Source organism: Rattus rattus, chromosome 7 (genome assembly GCF_011064425.1).
Source record: "Rattus rattus isolate New Zealand chromosome 7, Rrattus_CSIRO_v1, whole genome shotgun sequence".
Lineage (NCBI taxonomy): Eukaryota > Metazoa > Chordata > Mammalia > Rodentia > Muridae > Rattus > Rattus rattus.
In genome coordinates, this window is record NC_046160.1 from 95,716,159 (window position 1) to 95,739,141 (window position 22,983).

The 22,983-nt window shown below is 41.2% G+C and overlaps 1 protein-coding gene, 1 long non-coding RNA gene and 1 other non-coding gene across 3 annotated transcripts in view; 2 read left to right on the forward strand and 1 right to left on the reverse strand.

The window, feature by feature from the left end:
• Positions 1-9,754, reverse strand: part of Synj2bp (synaptojanin 2 binding protein) — a 34,237-nt gene extending 24,483 nt beyond the window's left edge. Inside the window, exon 1 of the mRNA XM_032908062.1 lies at positions 9,581-9,754. Within this exon, the coding sequence (XP_032763953.1) occupies positions 9,581-9,644 (64 nt within the window). The 5' untranslated portion in view covers positions 9,645-9,754. The remainder of the gene's footprint in view (positions 1-9,580) is intronic.
• Positions 9,755-9,860: 106 nt separating this feature from the next.
• LOC116905809 lies at positions 9,861-22,634 on the forward strand. Its single transcript, XR_004388568.1, has 2 exons — positions 9,861-9,947; positions 21,738-22,634. It is a non-coding gene; the product is annotated as an uncharacterized LOC116905809 (long non-coding RNA).
• LOC116906314 lies at positions 13,242-13,350 on the forward strand. Its single transcript, XR_004388602.1, has one exon. It is a non-coding gene; the product is annotated as a U6 spliceosomal RNA (small nuclear RNA).
• Positions 22,635-22,983: the final 349 nt, after the last annotated feature.

Consider the following 22,983-nt stretch of genomic DNA (forward strand, 5'->3'; position numbering starts at 1 on the left):
GAGCATGACAAATACAGAGGTGAATGCTAGCAGCCAACCATTGTACTGAGAACTGGGTCCTCACTGGAGGAGTTAAAGAAAGGATTGAAGGAACTGAAGGGGCTTCAAACCCCATAAGAACAGTATCAACCAACCAGAGTTCCCAGGGACTAAATCACCACCCAAAGACTACACATGGACAGACCCATGGCTCAGCTGCATATGTAGCAGAGGATGGCCTTGTTGGGCACCAATGGGAGGAGAAGCCCTTGGTCCTGCTAAGGCTGGACCCCCCAGTGTAGGGGACTGTCAGGGTGGGGAGGTGGGAAGGGGTGGGTTGTTTGGGAGAGACACCCTCATAGAAGGGGAAGGGGGAATTCGATAGGGAGTTTATGGAAGGGAAATAGGGGAAGGGCATATCATTTGAAATGTAAATAAAAAACATCCAATTAAAAGAAACCCTTTAACCTTGGAGAACAGAAAGAAGATGTAGCCGTTGTACAGTACTGCACACACTGGTCCTTCCTTATCCTAGTCTCTCACGTGATGGGCCAACAAATGTACACCTAGCAAAGATGGTTCACGGTGCTATCTGCCCAAACAGGCAGTGCGAACTCTCTTCATTCCTCCAAAAACTTGTCTTCTAAATATCTAAGTAAACATAGTATTCTCTCTGTAATAAGCACCTGCTCAGTCACTGAACATACATGTGCCTTTCGGCTGGTAGGTCAGGCTTCCCCTGGCTCTCTTACTTTCCACAAGGAAATTATTTAATCTCTTTCATTTTGCCTCATATTACAATCTAAACCCTTTTCACTATGTCTGCCTTTTTTTTCATTTTTAAATGTGTTAAATTAAAATTTAATCCCACCCCCTTTTTCTTTCCTCCCTCTAATCCCTTCCATGTATGCCACCCATCACTAACTCTCAATTCATGACCTTTTTTCTTTAATTGTGTAACTGCCTTATTTTCAATTTGTCTACATTTCTTACTCAACATATAATAAACCTATATGTAGGAGGCATGAAACCACAGTTTGTGACACAAGGGGGGAATGGCATTATCTAATTTATTTCCAAAACACTTGCTGCTACAGGCATTTTATAGTTTACTATGTAGAGAAAATCTCTCATGTCCTCTATGGATGCAACACCTGTCAATAAAATTCTGATTGGCCTATAAGCTTAAGCAGGAAATAGAAGGTGAGGCATTGGGTAGGGAGAGGAAATTCTGGACCAGCCAGGAGCAGTGGATTTGGCCTTGGAACAGGGAGGACAGAAGCAGGGGAGCTGAGCAGAGTTAACCAACCACAAGGCAGAACTTAGAATAGAATAACAGGATGATTGACTTGTGAACTAGTCGGGGAACAGCCAAAGCGAAGGCCAAGGTGTCTGTAAGTATACTTTGAGTCTCAAGAGTTGTTATTCTAAGGCGGGGAGAAAAAACTCGGACTTTCCTGTTTTTCCCCATGTAGTATAGCACTTATTCTGAATCTATAAGAACCTTCATCAGAGATGAAGGTTCTAAGCTCTTAGTTCACTTTCCTTACTAGGACACTTTCAGCACATGCCCATGGTTACTCTCCGTCATGCTCTAGGTATGTTTTTCCCTAAGGACTCAAATACTACTTACTTAGTTTCCAGACAATGCCACTGATGGGAAGTGGTAGAGAGGTAGAACGTGGTGATAAAGTTATGTCACTAAAGGGGAATAGCCTTCCTTAGCTTCAATGAAATGAAGAACTTTCTTACATACTTATATACCATAAGATTCAAAGCAACAGAGCCAACAGACCAAGACTAAACCTCTAAAACCATGAGCCAAAATGAACCTTCCTTCCATTTAAATTATATCAGAAATTTTTGTCACAGTTGTAGAAAGCATAGTCTCCTTCAGTGCTTCTTGCTCTTTGTTATGGTATCTGTAATTCCTCATTATAATGTAGTTACATAATGAACATGGTTTCCCTTCTTTTTAATCCCGTAAAAGCAACATCCTGATTCTATCATCTAAGCACATTTTGAGTATCTTCCCTTTGATATTACTGCATTTAATCAAATATAATCACTGGCCACTTTTTGGCTTAGTCAAATGTTTAAGTTTAGCATCAAATGACTTGCTTTTCGGTTTATCCCAAAGGATGCCTATATACTTTAACATTTTTCTTAAGTTATTTTTTAAAACTGATCCTTAACAGGACCTCAAAAGACATAACCATGTATTTTTCTCTCTTTTCATTTTTCTCTAGCTATCCATTTCTCGTGTTGAAAACACCATAGCTGTTTCCTAGACTTATGACAACAACTGGAGTCCAACCTTTCGATTTTTCTCACATTGTATCTGCGGAAGACTGTGGCATGACTTCGAGAGCTGACAAAGCATCCCATTCCAGTACTCTACTATGCCTATCGGTTTGGTGACCATTTTGTATAATGAACTAAATAAAGCACTAGGAAGAAACGAAATTAAATACGTGTTCTTTTTCTAACAGTTGAGCTGTTCAGGCAAGGTCTCACGACACTGCCCTGACTAGGCTGAAATTCACTATGAAGACCAAGTTGGATTGGAACTCACAGAAATCTTCCTGCCTTCTCCCAAGTGTTGGGACTAAAGGAATACACAACCATGTAATATATGTTCTTTAAAAAAAAGAATTCTGCAGAGTGAAGTAAGAAGACAAGACACCAGCAAAACAGCAAATAATGATGAAATCCCCAGTGTTTAGTTTAGATTTTTAATGTCACAAAGTCCAAATCCCAACTCTGCCCCAGAAAGCTATGTGACAATAGAATTCATGGTTTCTTCATTTGTAAAATGAAAACCTGTGGGTCTGTGTTTCACTTTGCCACTGGGGTGTCCTAAAGCAGCCTAGGTGACACTTGGGGAGGTAAAACACAGGGGCTCTAGGCTAAGTTCCCTTCTAGCCCCTGGGCTGGAGGGCTCTAGGGACGCCCACATGCTTCTCAAGAAAGGCAGCCTAAGACAGGGGCCCCAGTCCATGTTTCTCCAGGTGAGAAACAGCAGGGACTGGGACAGAAGCTGTGGCTCTCAAATTCCTGTGCACCCAGGCACACGTGGAAACCATGAAAAGCTGGGAACAGGGCAATGTGTGTATATGGGGGGATGGGACCCACGGGTCTGAGATGAGGGTGAGAAGTGGGGAGTCAGCTTAGCTCAGGGTGAGTGCCGGGAGTGGGGAGGGGCCTTCTTCGGAGATTCAGGTAAGGTTTGTATGATGAAGGCTCCCTGATGAAGAGACAGCCCTTGCTTGTCCAAACTGTTTATTCTTAGCCGAAAAGGATGTGTACGACTTAGTCAGGGTGAACTAGAGATTAAATACCTTTTGCAGGAAAAAAAACGCCTGGGAAGGAAAACTTACGGCCTCAGGGCCTATCTAGATACCTCATTAGCATGGAGAACTCTGGGTTTCTATGCAACTGACCAGTTGTCATGGCCCTCTTAGCAGGGTGTCATGGTCATGTGCCTACTAGGTCAGGCACCTAGCAGGGAGCAGATTTAAACACTTACCATTTTCAATCATGTGAACTGCCCAGGTCCCTTAATCTGGAACTTACCAGTTCTTCTGTCTTGTGGCACAGTGTGCTAGCCCACAATAACTATTCTACCTGGTCCTTATTGGACAGAGGGCTTTGGCAATGAAGGAAAGGCAACCTTATGCAATATTGATAATAAGGAATAGTGGAATCTTAGAGGAAGACTGATTTCACACTCATACTGAAGAGTCTCCAAACTTCAGTCTCTGCTTACCTTGGCAAGCTCTCTCTTGAGTCTCCCAAACAAAACTTCTCCTGTCCCCAGACTGGTTTATTCACTGATCGAGAAACACATTTTTTTCTAATTTTCTTCTTATTACTACAGCTTAGGCTAACCCCATCCTGCACTGAAACCTGCCCTATCTATAAGCCTCTTTAAGCTCATCAGAACAGCCCTCACCTCCATTCTTTGACCTTTTCCAGGATGGAGTTTGGGTTGTTTCTCTTTATTGCCGATTTATTTTAAATCACCTAGGTAGCAAACTTCTGGCCATATTTAGGAGAGTGTCCTTGGAAACCTTAACAGAAAGGAAGACTTATCCTGAATGGAGGATAGGTCTGGGACCTCTCTGCCTCCCAACTGTGGAGGGTAATGTGGCCAGCCCCCTCAAGTTCCTATTGTTGGGCCGTTCCTGCCATGATGGAGATCATCCTCGAACTAAAAACCCTTCCCTAAACTGTTATCAGTTACTTTGTCACAGTAATGAGAAAATAACTAATACTGGGTCAGACTCCCAAGCCTTCCATGAAGCCCTCCTCCTTTTCCTTCCTGCTACATATACACACTCGCATCCTTAACCACATGAACCTATGTAACAAGATTTAACCCTTCGCATGTGAATACCATGTCTCTATTGCACTGTAAATTCCACTGTAAAATCCCGTAGCCAGAGAAAACAGAGCAAAGACAGAGCACTATAGTCTGCGGTCCTTAAGTAGGTGCAGGAAAGAATACGTCAGAAAACTGTTAGCAACAGTTGCAGTTAGTGGTTTAAATGAGAAGCACATGACTGAAAAATCATAAATGCTCAGACAGAGTATGCTGTCGAAGGTTCTCACCTTGATGTGCCCACCTAAAAACTTTCCACAATTTTTCCCATGGTTTCCATGCATTAGATCCCTCTAGAAAATAAGGGGTGCCCTAACACCAAAAACAAAAAGGGAAGCTAAGGAAAAGATTAACGATCAAACTCTTAGGTACTGTGGTGGGAGGTAACATGTAATACAGGAGAATCAACAGACCCAGAGTAGAATCTTCTGAATCGTACTGGCCTTAGATCTTGGGCAACTCTTTAATCTCCCTCAACAACTCCTCGATCTAATAGTGTGGATTAAACACCTGCTACTTAGGGGCTCCATAAGAACTAAATAAGGCTATGTGACTATAAACAGACACTCATTTAGCCAGGAAAAAGTATAAAATATGAGTATAAATATATATTAATTAGTACACTTCCAGAAAGATACTTCCTTAATTACTCTTTGTGAAAATATTGTGCTAACTGTCCCTTCCTTTAAAGGGTCTCTAAAGACAGTAAAGATATGGGGTATTTCTTCTTCCCGCTCTTACGCTGGCAGATTGGGAATAACTTGCTGAAGCGCATTAAGCCCTTACATGTGGATACTGGAACCCTAAGGTCACTCAGTTGCAGTAGAACAGCCTTTGTGTTTAATCTCCGGTACAGAGAATAAAGGTTAAATTGGTCTCGTCATGGTGCTCAGAACAGTGAGTCTTTACAACTCTAAGATCTCTAAAGCTGACAGGAGAAAAAGTGAGAGCCTCCAGGTACAATCAAACAGAGCTTGTTCTAAAGGATAAAAGATGAACTGTTCGACCTTTGAAAGCTTTTGAGATTATGAGCCTTTAACAAACATTTAGATTACCAATCAAAACCTGTCAAAACCTAGGAACTAGAAAGATAGCTCAGCAGTTAAGGGCATTTGCTGTCCTTGCACAGATGGGGTTCATTTCCCAGTACCCACCTATATGGCTCACAACCACCTAGAATTCCAGCTCCGAGGTCTTTAGCAGTTTTCTGGCTTCTGTAAATATCAGGCACACATGTTACACATAGAAATGCAGGCAAAACACTCATACGGATAATTTCTTATCTGTAGAGATTAATTAAGAAATTAATCTTTGTTTTTTAATGACACAAATCATTTACAATAATATGAGGAAGGAGTCCAAGAACAAAAGCAGAATAGTCGTCTGAAATCAAAGGCCACCAAGATTTTCCTTACTCCGGCAAGGAAGCAAGCACAGGACAAAGGTCAACCAAGCTACACGCCGCTTCCTTTTCACCCCTCCGACACTCAGGTCATTGTGGTGATTTTCCTAAGATGGTGGGTTTGTCTGTTTGTTTTTCAGTGGGTTCATTTGCCCAACAAAACTGTAAATATCCAAGATTCTTGTCTGATACTCTGCTGGCACAAATAGTAATCATACACACACTCACCCAGTTAAAGCAGACAGTGCTGCCTGCAAACAGAATTGTACACAAAGAATCAGAGGCTTCTTATATTTCTCCTGCTATGACACTATCAAAATTACCTAGAAGTTTTTAGTGATAATTACTGACTTCTTCCCTGTTTATCTTCATGACGTCACCATGAAGACCCTGAGACCAATGGTGCCACAGACCAGGAACCAGCTCTCCGGAGTGATAAGCAGGAACTTGGAGCCTTTCCTTGTTTACTGAGCCAACAAACTTCCAATGATTATTGTTTTTTGGTTTTTTTTTTTTTTACCAGATTCGATCCTAAATTTGTAGTCACTTTTTCCTAGCAAGTTCAATGATTCACATCACTGTAATGGTTAATCTGAGTTTTCAATTTGACTGGGTCTGGAAAGAACTAAGAGATTAGCCATGAACAAAGTAGAAAGGACTTTCCTGATGAGGTTATCTGAGTGGATATGCCTCGCCCTAAGTGGTAGGCAGTACCTTCCAGGGTCAACCAGGTAGGCAGTCCAAGGGAAAAGCTTGCTTTTTAAAGCCTTATTTCCTTCGCACTTCCCCGATGAGTGCTTGAGTCTATCTACCGCATTGCTGCTGCTCCTGCTCTTGCTACATTTCGGCCCTGCTATCAGAACCCTTCGCCGCTGGGATTCCAATATGGACAGAAGGCCAGTGGCTCTCCAGGAACTCTCCAGATCTTCAGCACCAGAATGGGTCTGCTGAAGCATCCAGCCTCAGGGACTGAGTGGCTACCAGGTTATCAGCGTCTTCACTGTACAAACAGCCCTTGCTAGACTACTCAGACCTTATCATGTAAGCCAATCTAACAAATTCCCTTTTAATATATATAGCCATTCTATTGACTTTATTCCTCCAGAAAATTCTGACTAATAACAATAACTAATACTTGGGGACACTTATAAAACTTCCAGAAACCACTCAATGGAACTTTATTTTTCAACAAATAACTATACAATTCAAAAATAAACCCTCTTGTGTAAAAATATGTTAACTAGATATAATTATTCCTCTTAGTCTCTTGAAGCTTTTCCTAGCTCTAATGTTTGAAGGAAAATACTAAGACTAGAAACTTCAGATGTGTAAGATCAATACTTAGAAATTAGACAATGCCTATTCAAATGCCCAAAAGTTCAAACAAAGATATTATGACAGATTTCATGCTCAAAGCAAGAATAATGTCAGAAGTCTGCTCTTGTCAGAAGACCTGGTAATACTGTGTGATACCACAGCTAAGAGACTCTATATCAAAGTACATTGGGCTCTTGCTAAGTGGCAGGAGGAAAACCTTAAACATCATAAAAAGTACTATCGTGCTCAGTTATTTAGGTTAAAGAACTAGATGCCTTTTCCTATTTGCAAAGGGAATCAGAAACATGTGTCTCGACTGATCCTAAGGGGAAAAAATTACCAAAGGATTAAAGAACACATAAAAAAAAAAAAAAAAACAACAGACTTTTATTTACAGATCTGAGATTGCTGGGTGAGATAGCTCGGCGGGTAGAAGTATTTGCCATCAAGTCTAGCAACCTGAGTTTAATCCCTGGGACCCACATGATAGAAGGAGAAAACTGACTCCTGAAAGTTGTCCTCTGACCTCTGCAGGCCCTTCCCCCAACAAACAAACAAACAAACAGAATAAACATGTAGACAAACAAATGTAATAAAAACCCGTTCCTACTATGTTAACCTCAAAGGTCCATCAATATTGAGGGAAGAATTGTATAAAATAAGAAAATTGGATTCAAAACACTTGGGCCTATTGAAAAAGCCTTGAGCAAAAGTTTCTGAGCTCATCTTATGTTTCTGTTGCTGTGAAAAAAACATCACGGACACAAGCATGAAAGGATGAAAGGAGCTATTTAATCTTAAAAGTTTTGGGTAACAGTCCACTGTAAAGAGAAGTCAGGACAGGAGGCAGAACTGAAACAGCATTACTTCCGAGCTTGCTACTGGTGACTTGTTCAGCCTGCTTTCGTACCTGCCCCATGGTAGCACTGTCCACAGTGACCTGGTAGCGTTGCCCACAGTGACCTGATAGCACTTCCCACAGTGACCTAGTAGTGCTGCCCACAGTGATCTGGACTCTCCCATGTCCATCACCAATTTAAGAAATGCCTGTCAGGTGTGTATGTCTGATGGAGGCATTTTCTCGACTGGGTTCTTCTTCCCAGATAACTCTAGCTTCTGTCAAGTGGTTCCTACCAACTACCCCTCCTCCAAAAATAATACCCAGAACAAAGCTTCTCTATAAACCACAAAGGTTAGCAGTGAGCTATTCCCATAAATACGATCAACTCCCAGTTGAGCTGTGCTTTATACAGAATAGTCAGCAGTGACTAAGCTATTGCAAACTTAGGGATAAGAAAAGTTAACAGACTATTCCAAGTCGTGGCCATGAAAATAGAAATTCACGGTAACCGATGATTTATTCAACTCTCGGAATACAATATTTAACAGAACTTCAGTCTAGCCATTCATTCACTAATGACAATAGTAACAAATACACACTGCTCAACATACATCAAGATATTGTCCTAAACATTCTCCAGAGAGCAACCGGCTTCATCCTAACACTGTATGTGAAATACTTCATTTCATAACCGTCTCCATATTACAGAAAAGAAATCCATGAGTTAAGATATTCTGCCAATACATTAAAACAAGACAAAAAAAAAACAAAACAAAAACTGGTAAGATGTTAGATAAAAAAAAAAAAAAAAAAAAAAAGAAAAAAAAAAAAAACTTGGCCACAAGTGGTGAACCATAAACCTGAAGCGTTACGGCCATAAAGAAAACTGCAAAGCCCAAGGAAAGCAGTGACACGATGTAGTACTGTCAAGAGGCCAGTCCAGCCACGAGCATCCGTGAGGAAGACCCCACAGCAAAAGTAAGCGGGAATTTTCCTGTTAGAATCACACGAAGTGTTTGTTTAAAGAATCAATCCATACTGAATCCAACTCCCTACTGATGGGACTAGAAAACAGCATATTCGTTTTACTATTTTGCAAAAAAATAAATAAGTAAATAAATAAATACGAAAAGGCCCAAGTAATTCTGGGGTGGCGTCAGGTCTGAAAACTTCTGTAAAAGGTCTCCTCCCGCTTTAGCATTCCAGTTGATATTGTAAATTAATTCCCCAGAAATGCAGGCAGGGACCCTAGCACCAGAGAAATTGTTACGCATTCAGAAAAACCCGGCCGTTCGCTGCTCCGGTTTTCACCTGAACCGGCCCTCAAAGAAACAAGGATGGAGCAAGCAACTGAATAACGGATACGGCGGCTCCCACACGCTGGCTAACAGCGGGCTTTTTTCTAGTCTTTTCTATTGCCACCAACAGAAAAACACCCTTCCTGGCCATAAATGTCTGCGGTAATTCGACTGGATTGTGGAGCAGAGCCCTTGGGTCAGTTATCTAGATAACAAAGGATGCCAATGAACTCTTTGCTCCTGTCCGACAGAGTTCTCAGAACCGGCTCGGTCGGGGCCTGCCTGCTCTCCAGCCAGATAAACCCGGCTCCGCCAAAGCAAGGAGTGCAGCAATTACTCCCTCCACGTCCCGCGCCTACCCGAGGGTCCTCTGGTCAGGTTGATCTCTTCCTCGGAGACTAAATAATCCACCCGTCCGTTCATATCTGACTGCTCTCCGGGCGGAAACCCGGGGTCAGCGGGTGCCCGGCGCAGGTGAAGGTGAATCAAGCTCCGGGCCGCCTCCCCAGCATAGCTTTTACAGTTTCCTCGGCTGCCAGACCGGAAAAGGAAACCGCGGGCTCTGGGAACGTGGAGGATGCTGGGAGTGGTGGTTCTTTGAGCCCACCAGAGGTTTCCGGTACCTCCTACTGTTCCCAAGGCAGATCCTGAGGTGCGATGAGTAAGGAAAGGTACGAAGTTCGGTTACATTGTAAGAGCACGTGGGAAGGAGGTCATGGAGAGAGGGTAATAATGGTATGAGACATAATTAGATTGATACTGTTGACATTTTAAATAAAAACTCAAAATATCCACAAATGTAAGGGGAAGGGGGGTCTTTTATGAGCCTCAAACCACTCTGGGAAAGGCAATCCTAGGCAAACTACTAATGAGATTGCATACTTGGGTGGGAAATTGTAACCTTTTGTGTAATATAGACGTAGTCCAATGTAAAGCCCTATGTGAGAAAACTTGGTAACACTGCTTCGAGTTCCTTTGTTAGCAGCTCACAGAATTAGTTAAGAAAATGTATCCAAAGGGAATAAATGAAACCCCCCTCCCCCTCCCTTCCACCTTCCCCTTCCCCCTCCCCTCCCCCTCCCCGTGTGTCTGTCCCTTCTTCCCCTCCCTTCCTCTTCTCTCTCTCTCTCTCTCTCTCTCTCTCTCTCTCTCTCTCTCTCTCTCTCTCTCCTCTCCCTCTCTCTCTCTCAAGCAAATTATCACTGTTTAAAGCAAGGCACCTGGGCTGACACACATGACCAGAAATGAAGATTTCCCTGATACTTACATCCTAGAGTCGCAGAGCTTTGTTTCCCAGGACCTTATGGACAAGATTTCCTGACTGATAGCTGACAAGACTCTTGCCTAACTTTTAAAAAGATGTACATATCCCTGGCTTGCATCTGATAACAGGTCTATCTGACTTAAGAAATGTGTGCACATGCAAGGAAACAGAGAAGAGATAAGCACAGGCTTGTTCAAGAAAGATCCACCAAGCAAAAGGAGGTGAAATGTCCTTCTTTTGACAAAATAGTTGCCGTACTTAAAGATGTGACTTTCCAGCCATCTTGACTTTTAAGATAGGACATTCCAAACAGAAAGGACCAGGAAGGTGACCATAAACGTGAAGGGTGACTCGAGGGACTCCTGTAGTGTTAAAAGAATCTAAGAGGTCATAATCAGCCTATGGTATTCAAACTTATGCTCAAAACCAAGCCAGCAACTCCTGTTTATTAAAACAAGTGAGAGGTAGGTTCTGTAGGAATAAGACAGGACAGGAAGGCAGGGAACCTATGAGACATGAGATGAGAAGGATTCTGTCATCTCAGGGTCTGATTTTATCTCTTGACAGCTGAGCATGGGTTCTTGCACAATTAACAACATTTGCTGAAAAGGCTACTGACACAGTGAATATGTCTTCCCTGCATAGATATTGTATGTAAAATCGGCAATGGCCTAAGCTTAAAACCTCAATGTGTGTAGTGGCTCTGTGTGTGCAGGAGCTTCATTCCTTTCTCTAGAAATAGCCTGAGAGGGGTTGGGGATTTAGCTCAGTAGTAGAGCGCTTGCCTAGCAAGCGCAAGGCCCTGGGTTCGGTCCCCAGCTCCGGAAAAAAAAAAAAAAAAAAGAAAGAAAAAGAAATGGCCTGAGAATCTTAAACCAAATGTAACATATCCTACCTTCCTTTGTAGAACTGCACCTCTACTCTGTCAACCGTACCTGTCAGGTGCCCCTCACAATCATCCACTAGTGAAACAGTGACTTCAAACTCCATGAACATCTCATAGATAACTACTGTAAAAGCAATGGACACATACCCATGCTCTCAACTGTCCCTTACTATCCTTTGAGTGCCTTGTTTTCTAACCGTCCTCTGTGGGGACTTGGATAAGCTCGGACTAGGGAGTGGCACTATTAGGTGTGCCTTGTTGGAGAACGTGTGTCACTGTAGGGGTAGACTTTGAGAGACTGGGATGGCACTGAGCCTGTACGTGGCTTTTGGTAGAATTGTCATCTTCACAGTAGCCTACCCGTTCATGAGCATGGATAGTTTTTCTATTTTCTAGTATCTTCTATCCCTTCCTTCAGATTTAAAGTTTTCCTTTTAGGGGTCTTCTACCTCCTCGGTTAGATTTAGTCGTAGGTTTCTTTTAACTTTTATTTATTCACTTTATATCACAATTGCTGCCCCTACTCCTGGTCACCCCCCTCCCATAATCCTTCCCCTATGCCCCCTCCCCTTCTCCTCCTCCCCTTGTTTACCCCCCCACCTTGGGACATTAAGTCTCTGAAGGGCTAGGTGCATCCCCTCCCACTGAGGCCAGACAAGACAGCCCAACCAGAAGAACATATCCTGTAGACAAGCAACAGCTTTTGGGATAGCCCCAACATCAGTTGAAGACCGAGCTGCACATCTGCTCCATATATGTGAGGGGACCTAGGTACAACCCATGTATGCTCTTTGGTTGGTGGTTCAATCTCTGAGAGCTTGGGTTAGTTGACTCTGTAGGTCTTCCTAAGGAGTTTCATCCCCTTTGGAGCCCACAGTCCTTCCCTCGACTCTTCCACAAGAGTCCCCAAGCTCTATCCACTGTTTCACTGTGGGTGTCTGCATCCATCTGAGTCAGCTACGGGGTGGAGCCTCTAGAGGACAACCATGCTAGACTCCTGTTTGCAAGCTTGGCAGGGTATCGTTAATAGTGTCAGGGATTGGTCCTCGCCTATGGGATAGGACTCTTCTTGGGCCAGTTATTGCTTGGCCATTCCCTCAGTCTCTGTTCCATTCCCAATCACTGCATTTCTTGTAGGCAGAATAAATTTTTGGTCAAAGGTTTTGTGGCTGGGTTGGTGTCCCTATTGCTCCACTGAGGTTCTTACCTGACTACAGGAGGTAGCCTCTTCAGGTTCCATATATCAAATGCTATGAGTCACAGCTAAGGTCTCCCCCATTGATTCTTGAACATGTCACTATCCCAGGTCTCTAGCATGTCCACAAGATGCCCCCCACCTCCCTACCCCCATCAGTTGCAGTCTCCATTGATTCTCATGACCCTCTGATCATCCCTCCTGTCCCTCCCCACAATCTTGACCAGAGAGGAAATAGCCTAGTGCCATCTGTGCCCCCTGGGCAAGGGACCTAGTAGTAGTCAGGAGCAAGACCTTTCAGGTTGCTGCCTGCACTGAGAGCTGAAAGCCAATGGCCAGGAGCACTTACACACCTAAGAGCAGAGCTCTCTGTTCCCAAATCCAAATAGTTATACAGGAGTGCTGACAAGCAGGCCTACAGTAGAGTCAAGCCACCGCCAGAGACAGCAAGACAAGCTAACACCAGAGACAACCTGATGGCGAGAGACAAGTGCAGGAATCTAAGCAACAGAAACCAAGACTACTTATCATCATCAGAGTCCACCTCTCCCATCAAGCAAATACTGAATATCCAAACACACCAGAAAAGCAAGATTTAGATATAAAATCATATTTTATAATGATGATGGAGGACTTTAAGGAGGACATAAATAACTTCCTTAAGAAATAACAGGAGTGCTCGCTTTGGCAGCACGTATACTAAAAAATTGGAACGATACAGAGAAGATTAACATGGCCCCTGCGCAAGGATGACACACAAATTCGTGAAGCGTTCCATATTTTTAAAACACCAAACACCATCTGGAACCCTGGTGCACGGAAGCTCCTGGAAAGGGCAGCGCAGATCTTCCTGATTGCTGCCACCGCGAGGGCTCATAAGCAACACACCATGAGCAAACTTGAGGCTCGGAACCACAGGTAAGACCAACTTTTCTGCTGTGAGTGACCTGCCTGGTGAACTCAAGACACAGGCCCACAGGAACAGCTGAAGACCTGTAGATAGGAAAAACTACACGCCCAAAAGCAGAACACTCTGTCCCCACAACTGGCTGAAAGAAAACAGGAAAACAGGTCTACAGCACTCCTGACACACAGGCTTATAGGACAGTCTAGCCACTATCAGAAATAGCAGAACAAAGTAACACTAGAGATAATCTGATGGTGAGAGGCAAGCACAGGAACCCAAGCAACAGAAACCAAGACTACATGGCATCATCGGAGCCCAATTCTCCCACCAAAGCAAACACGGAATATCCAAACACACCAGAAAAGCAAGATCTAGTTTCAAAATCATATTTGATCATGATGCTGGAGGACTTCAAGAAGGACATGAAGAACTCCCTTAGAGAAACACAGGAAAACATTAATAAACAAGTAGAAGCCTACAGAGAGGAATCGCAAAAATGCCTGAAAGAATTCCAGGAAAACATAAACAAACAAGTAGAAGCCCATAGAGAGGAGTCACAAAAATCCCTGAAAGAATTCCAGGAAAACACAATCAAACAGTTGAAGGACTTAAAAATGGAAATAGAAGCAATCAAGAAAGAACACATGGAAACAACCCTGGATATAGAAAACCAAAAGAAGAGACAAGGAGCTGTAGATACAAGCTTCACCAACAGAATACAAGAGATGGAAGAGAGAATCTCAGGAGCAGAAGATTCCATAGAAATCATCAACTCAACTGTCAAAGATAATGTAAAGCGGAAAAAGCTACTGGTCCAAAACATACAGGAAATCCAGGACACAATGAGAAGATCAAACCTAAGGATAATAGGTATAAAAGAGAGTGAAGACTCCCAGCTCAAAGGACAGTAAATATCTTCAACAAAATCATAGAAAAACTTCCTAACCTAAAAAAAGATACCCATAGGCATAAAAAGAAGCCTACAGAACTCAAAATAGATTGGACCAGAAAAGAAACACCTCCCGTCACCTAATAGTCAAAACACCAAACGCACAAAATAAAGAAAGAATATTAAAAGCAGTAAGGGGAAAAGGTCAAGTAACATATAAAGGCAGACCTATCAGAATCACACCAGACTTTTCGCCAGAGACTATGAAAGCCAGAAGATCCTGGACAGATGTCATACAGACCCTAAGAGAACACAAATGCCAGCCCAGGTTACTGTATCCTGCAAAACTCTAAATTAATATAGATGGAGAAACGAAGATATTCCATGACAAAACCAAATTTACACAATATCTTTCTACAAATCCAGCACTACAAAGGATAATAAATGGTAAAGCCCAACATAAGGAGGCAAGCTATACCCTAGAAGAAGCAAGAAACTAAGCGTCTTGGCAACAAAACAAAGAGAAGAAAAGCACACAAACATAAACTCATATCCAAATATGAATACAACAGGAAGCAATAATCACTATTCCTTAATATCTCTCAACATCAATGGCCTCAACTCCCCCAATAAAAAGACATAGATTAACAAACTGGATACTCAATGAGGACCCTGCATTCTGCTGCCTACAGGAAACACACCTCAGAGACAAAGACAGACACTACCTCAGAGTGAAAGGCTGGAAAACAACTTTCCAAGCAAATGGTCTGAAGAAGCAAGCTGGAGTAGCCATTCTAATATCAAATAAAATCAATTTTCAACTAAAATTCATCAAAAAAGATAAGGAAGAACACTTCATATTCATCAAAGGAAAAATCCACCAAGATGAACTCTCAATCCTAAATATCTATGCCCCAAATATAAGGGCACCTACATACATAAAAGAAACCTTACTAAAGCTCAAAACTCAAAACACACATTGCACCACACACAATAATAGTAGGAGATTTCAACACCCCACTCTCATCAATGGACAGATCATGGGAACAGAAATTAAACAGAGACGTAGACAGACTAAGAGAAGTCATGAGCCAAATGGACTTAACAGATATTTATAGAACATTCTATCCTAAAGCAAAAGGATATACCTTCTTCTCAGCTCCTCATGGTACTTTCTCCAAAATTGACCATATAATTGGTCAAAAAATGGGCCTCAACAGGTACAGAAAGATAAGAAATAATCCCATCGTGCTATCGGACCACCCACGGACCCCTAAAACTGGTCTTCAATAACAATAAAGGGGAAGAATGCCCACATATCGTGGAAATTGAACAATGCTCTACTCAATGATAACCTGGTCAAGGAAGAAATAAAGAAAGAAATTAAAGACTTTTAGAATTTAATGAAAATGAAGGTACAACATACCCAAACTTATAGGACACAATGAAAGCTGTGCTAAGAGGAAAACTCATAGCTCTGAGTGCCTGCAGAAAGAAACAGGAAAGAGCATATGTCACCAGCTTGACAGCACACCTAAAAGCTCTAGAACAAAAAGAAGCAAATACACCCGGGAGGAGTAGAAGGCAGGAAATAATCACACTCAGAGCTGAAATCAACCAAGTAGAAACAAAAAGGACCATAGAAAGAATCAACAGAACCAAAAGTTGGTTCTTTGAGAAAATCAACAAGATAGATAAACCCCTAGCCAGACTAACGAGAGGACACAATTAACAAAATCAGAAATGAAAAGGGAGACATAACTACAGATTCAGAGGAAATTCAAAAAATCATCAGATCTTACTATAAAGCCTATATTCAACAAAACTTGAAAATCTACAGAAAATGGACAATTTCCTAGACAGATACCAGGTACCCGAAGTTAAATCAGGAACAGATAAACCAGTTAAACAACCCCATAACTCTAAGGAAATAGAAGCAGTCATTAAAGGTCTCCCAACCAAAAAGAGCCCCAGGTCCAGATGGGTTTTTAGTGCAGAATTCTATCAGACCTTCATATAAGACCTCATACCAATATTATCCAAACTATTCCACAAAATTGAAACAGATGGAGCACTACCGAATTCCTTCTATGAAGCCACAATTACTCTTATACCTAAACCACACAAAGACACAACAAAGAAAGAGAACTTCAGACCAATTTCCCTTATGAATATCGATGCAAAAATACTCAATAAAATTCTGGCAAACCGAATCCAAGAGCACATCAAAACAATCATCCACCATGATCAAGTAGGCTTCATCCCAGGCATGCAGGGATGATTTAATATACAGAAAACCATCAACGTGATCCATTATATAAACAAACTGAAAGCAAATGTACCCAAGAGAGTAGAAGGCAGGAAATAATCAGACTCAGGGCTGAAATCAACCAAGTAGAAACAAAAATGACCATAGAAAGAATCAACAAAGCCAGGAGCTGGTTCTTTGAGAAAATCAACAAGGTAGATAAACCCTTAGCCAGACTAACTGGCGGCACAAAGAGTGTAACCAAATTAACAAACTCAGAAGTAAAAAGGGAGACATAACAACAGAATCTGAGGAAAATCAAAAAATCGTCAGATCCCACTACAAAAGCCTATATTCAACAAACTTGAAAAATCTGGAGGAAATGGGCTATTTTATAGAAAAATACCAGGTACCAAAGTTAAATCAGGAACAGATAAACCATATAAACAACCCCATAACTCCTAATGTAATAGAAGTAGTTATTAAAAGTCTCCCAACCAAAAGAGCCCAGGACCAGATGGGTTTAGTGCAGAATTCTACCAGACCTTCATAGAAGACCTCACACCAATACTGTCCAAACTATTCCACAAAATAGAAACAGATGGAGCACTACCAAATTCCTTCTATAAAGCCACAATTACACTTATACCTTAACCACACAAAAACCCAACAAAGAAAGAGAACTTCAGACCGATTTCCCTTATGAATATTGATGCAAAAATATGCAATAAAATTCTCACAAACTGAATCCAGGAACACAACAAAATGATCATCCATCATTATCAAGTTGGCTTCATCCCAGGTATGCAGGGATGGTTCAATATACGGAAATCCATCAATGTAATCCACTACATAGACAAACTCAAAGATAAAAAACACATGATCATTTCATTAGATGCTGAGAAAGCATTTGACAAAATTCAACACCCCTTCATGTTAAAAGTCCTGGAAAGATCAGGAGTTCAAGGCCCAAACCTAAACCTAATATAAGCAATATACAGCAAACCAGTAGCCAACATCAACCTAAATTGAGAGAAACTTGAAGCAATCCCAGTAAAATCAGGGACTAGACAAGGCTGCCCACTCTCTCCCTACTACTCAAAGTACTAGCCAGAGCAATCAATCAGACAACAAAAGGAGGTCAACAGTATACAAATTGGAAAGGAAGAAGTCAAAATATCACTATTTGCAAATGATGTGATAGTATACTTCAGTGACCCCAAATGTTCCACCAGAGAACTACTAAACCTGATAAACAACTTCAGCAAAGTGACTGGGTATAAAATTTACTCAAACAAATCTGTATCCTTCCTCTACTCAAAGGATTAACAGGCTGAGAAAGAAATTAGGGAAATGACACCCTTCACAATAGTCCCAAATAATATAAAATACTTCGGTGTGACTTTAACCAAGCAAGTGAAAGACCTGTATGACAAGAACTTCAAGTCTCTGAAGAAAGAAATTGAAGAAAATCTCAGAAGATGGAAAGACTACCCATGCTCATGGATTGACAGGATTAATATAATAAAAATGACCATTTTGCCAAAAGCAATCTAAAGATTCAGTGCAATCCCCATCAAAATTCCAACTCAATTCTTCAGAGTTAGAAGGAGCAATTTTCAAATCCATTTGGAATAACAAAAACCCAGGATAGTGAAAACTATACTCAACAGTAAAAGAATTTCTGAGGTAATCACCATCCCTGACCTCAAGCAATATTAGTCATAAAAAGCAATAGTCATAAAAACTGAATGCTACTGGAACAGAAACAGACAGGTAGATCAGTGGAATAAAATTGAAGACCCATAAATGAACCCACACACCTATAGTCACTTGATCTTTGACAAAGGAGCTAAAACCATCTAATGGAAGAAAGATAGCATTTTCAGCAAATGGTGCTGGTTCAACTGGAGGTCAGCATGTAGAAGAATGCAGATCGATCCATGCTTATCACCCTGTACAAAGCTTAAGTCCAAGTGGATCAAGGACCTCTACATCAAACCAGATACACTCAAACTAATAGAAAAAAAAGTTGGGAGTCTCAAACACATGGGCACTGGGTAAACTTTCCTGAACAAAACACCAATGGCTTATGCTGTAAGATCAAGAATGGACGAGTGTGACCTCATAAAACTGCAAAGCTTCTGTAAGGCAAACAACACTGTCATTAGGACAAAACGGCAACCAACAGATTGGGGAAAGATCTTTACCAATCCTACATCTGATAGAGGGCTAATATCCAAATTATACAAAGAACTCAAGAAGGTAGACTCCAGAGAGCCAAATAACTGTAGTAAAAAATGGGGTACAGAGTTAAACAAAAAATTCTGAGGACTAATGAATGTCTGAGAAGCACCTAAAGAAATGTTCAACATTTGTTGTCATCAGCAAAATGCAAATCAAAACAATCCTGAGATTCCACCTCACATCAGTCAGAATGGCTAAGATAAAAAACTCAGGTGACAGCAGATGCTGGCAAGGATGTGGAAAAAGAGGAACACTCCTCCATTGTTGGTGGGACTGCAAACTGGTACAACCACTCTGGAAATCAGTCTGAAGGGTCCTCTGAAAATTGGACATTGAACTACCTGAGGACCCAGCTATATATCTCCTGATTATATACCTAAAATATGCTCCAACATACAACAAAGACACATGCTCCACTATGTTCATAGCAGCCTTTTTTATAATAGCCAAAAGCTAGAAAGAATCCAGATGCCCTTCAACAGAGGAATGAACAGAAAATTTTGTATGTCTATACAGTGGAGTACTATTCAGCTATCAAAAACAATGACATCACGAAATTCATAGGCAAATGGATTGAACTAGAAAATATCATCCTGAGTGAGGTAACCCAATCACAGAAAAAAAAAAAGCATGGTATGCACTCATTGATAAGTGGATATCAGCCCAAAAGCTTACATTACCCAAGATACAACACACAGACCACATGAATATCAAGAAGGATGACCAAAGTGTGAATGCTTCACTTCTTCTTAAAAGGGAGAACAAAAATATTCATAGGAGGGGATATGGAGGCAGAGTTTGGAGCAGAGACTGAAGGAAAGGCCATTCAGAGCCTGCCCCACATATGCCCCATATATAGAGAGTCACCAAGACTAGATAAGATTGATGAAGCTAAGAAGGGCATGCTACAGTAACTGGATATAGATGTCTCCTGAGAGACTCAGCCAGAGCATGTCAAATACAGATGTGAATGATAGCAGCAAACCACTGAACTGAGAACAGGGTCCCCATTAGAGGAATTAGAGAAAGGATCGAAAGAGCTGAAGGGGCTTGCAACCCCATAAGAACAACAATGCATTCAACCAACCAGAGCTTCTAGGGACTAAACCACTACCCAAAGACTATACATGGACTGACCCATGGCTCCAACTTTATATGTAGCAAAGGAAGGCCTTGTTGGGCACCAATGGAAAGAGAAGCTCTTGTTCCTGCCAAGGCTGAACTCCCAGTGTAGGGGAATGTCTAGTGGAGGGAAGGAGGTGGGGAACATCCTTATAGAAGAAGGGGAAGAGGGATGGGATGGGGTCTTATGTCCAGGAAATCGGGAAAGGGAATAACATCTGAAATGTAAATAAAAAAAATCCAAAAAAAAAAAGAATACAAAGTTTAGACTCAGTCCTTCTATAACTGCTATTATAAACTATTTTTACATGATTAAGCAATATAAGGGCCAGATAGCAAAGTCATGGTTCTGAGCTAATTATAAAAGGGCGTTTTCAAGATGCTTCATTTAGACATGGCTGAGAGTAGTCAATGCTTACAGTTCAGAAATGCTTTTAGTAGATAGATAGTCTTCAAAGGCTTCAGAAGGCCACAGAATACAACATTTATGGGCATTTCTTTATTAAAGATCATTTGACTAGTGACATGTCTGCTCCTAACACCCCCTTCTTGGTTCAAAGAAGGAACTGAGCATCAGTGAAGTTGCTCCAGTTTGGCGAGACAACCACTAGGCAAGAATTCCTCAATTCATCTACAGACAAAAATACTGTCTCGGAAAATGACGCATTGTGCAGAATAGTCAACTGATAGCTTTGTCAGGACAGAGTAAGCAGTCCTTCATAATCCTGCTTTACAAAGGTCTGCCAGATGATCCTCACCAGAAGACTGAAGATTGATGCTCCAACGTTTTGAAGATCGAGCTGTTCAGGTAGTCAGCTGTCTCTACAAACTGGTTAAGTTTTAGAAGTGATGTTTTGTGCTCCCTATATTTTTAGGTATTTAAGTCATTCTTTGATTTCTGACAGTGTTGAAGACTGGTTGTAGTCTCATAGCCAACTCAAGCTGTTTAACACTGAGAAAGATGATATAGATTTGAGAGGATAGTTTTCAGATGAACACAAGCTAAAACCAAGACATAATTCAGTGTAAAAGTGTAAGCCTTTTAACTTAGGATATATGGTAGGGTACTTTATCTAAATTGACAAAACTGATGGACTAGGTGTTAAGTGTATCTTATACTTTATAAATTACATAATGGTAATAGCTGTGCTCAATTTATGTCTTAGAGAAAAAAAGCCTTTTTTTTCCTTTTTTTCGGAGGTTGGGACCGAACCCAGGGCCTTGCGCTTGCTAGGCAAGTGCTCTACCACTGAGCTAAATCTCCAACCCCCCAAAAAAAGCCTTTTAATTGGACAAAAATGGGGAAATGTTGTGGATTGCCCTGGTGCTGTTTGTATTTTGATGCCAATTCTGCTTCCTCAAGAGCTGCCCCTACAGAGTAGATCATTACTCAGGCAATTTCATGTCAACCTCCTCCCCCATTCTAACTGGTCAAATAAAGGCTAGAGCCTGTGATTGGGTAGTGGAAGGGAAAAGGAGGGCTGGAGGTTTTAGAGAAGGAGAAGGAGGAAGAGGAGATGAGGAGATGGAGGAGAAAGAGGAAGCTAGAGGAAGAAGAGGTGGAAAGAAGATGGAGCAGAACCACGTGGCCAGGAGAGAGCTGCAAATAACAAGGGATCTCAAAGCTGGGGAATGGCGTGGTGTAGTAGTATATCTGACCAATCTAGGTGTGCAGCTTATCAATACTATAACTGAGTTGTGTGTTCTTTGTACAGACTTACTGGGGTTGGATATTTACCGTAACACATTTCCTTACAGACCTTGACAGAGCAGTTCTCAACTTCAGATGGAAAAAATAAAAACCCAGGATAACAAAAACAATCCTGAACCATAAAAGAACTTCCAGAGTTATCACCAGCCCTGACTTCAAGCTGTACTACAGAGCAATCGTCATAAAACCTTCATAGCATTGGTGTAGGAATAGACAGGTTGATCAATGGAACTGAATCGAAGACACTGAAATAAACCCATGCACCTATGGACACTTGGTTTTTGACAAAGATGGCAAAATCATAGATGGAAAAAAGAAAGCATCCTCAACCAATTGTGCTGGTCTAAGTGGATGTCTTCACATAGATTTTTTTTTTTCTGAGAGTGTTATAAGTGGGAGTGAAGTGCACAATCTCTTTCTCAGTATGTTTGGTTTTGGTATGTAGAAAAACTAGCTATTTTTGTAAGTTGGCTTTGTATTCAGCCGCCTTGCAGAACTCATTGATAAGCTTTAGAGGTTTTCTGATAGGATCTCATGTATGGTATACCATGTGAAAACAGGAGTTTGTCTCCTTTTTCTATTTGTACTCCTTTAATTTTCTTTCTCTTGTCTTATTGCAATTGCTAGGGCTTTGGTCACCATATTGGAAAGAAGTAATGGTGGGCAGCCCTGGCTCATACCTGATTTTAATAGAGTTGTTTCAAGTTTTCCCCATTAAGGATATTATTCACCAAGTTTGTTACATGTAGTCTTTGCTAGGTTGAAATATATTTCTTCCAGTCCTGCTTTCTGCCTTCTATCATGAAGAGGTGTTGGATTTTGTCAAAGGCTTTTTCTGCATCTATTTAGATGATTGTGTGGCTTTGACTTTAAGTCAGTTTATACAATGTATTACATTTAATGACTTATATATATTAAACTATCTGTACTATCAGAGATAGTAATTTTTGGTGTTTGTTCATTTATGTCGTTAGTGGGTTTGCGTTTGGTATTAGAGTCATGTTGACTTCATAGATGTAGTCTAGGAATCCTGGAATAAATTAATTAGTTGTAGATATTCTTAATGAAATCTTAATGAGTCTTAATCTTAATGAAATGAAGTTAATGAAATACAAGTTTTTAAAGTATTCTATTATAAATTTTGAATTGTTCGTATCTGTTGTAATATTTCCTTGTTCCCTTATGATTCTGTTGATTTGCGTCTTTCTTCATGTTGGTTACTCAGTGTCTCACTATGAAGCTCTGGATGGCCTAAAATTTGATATGTAAACCAGAAAGAGGTAATAAAGGATT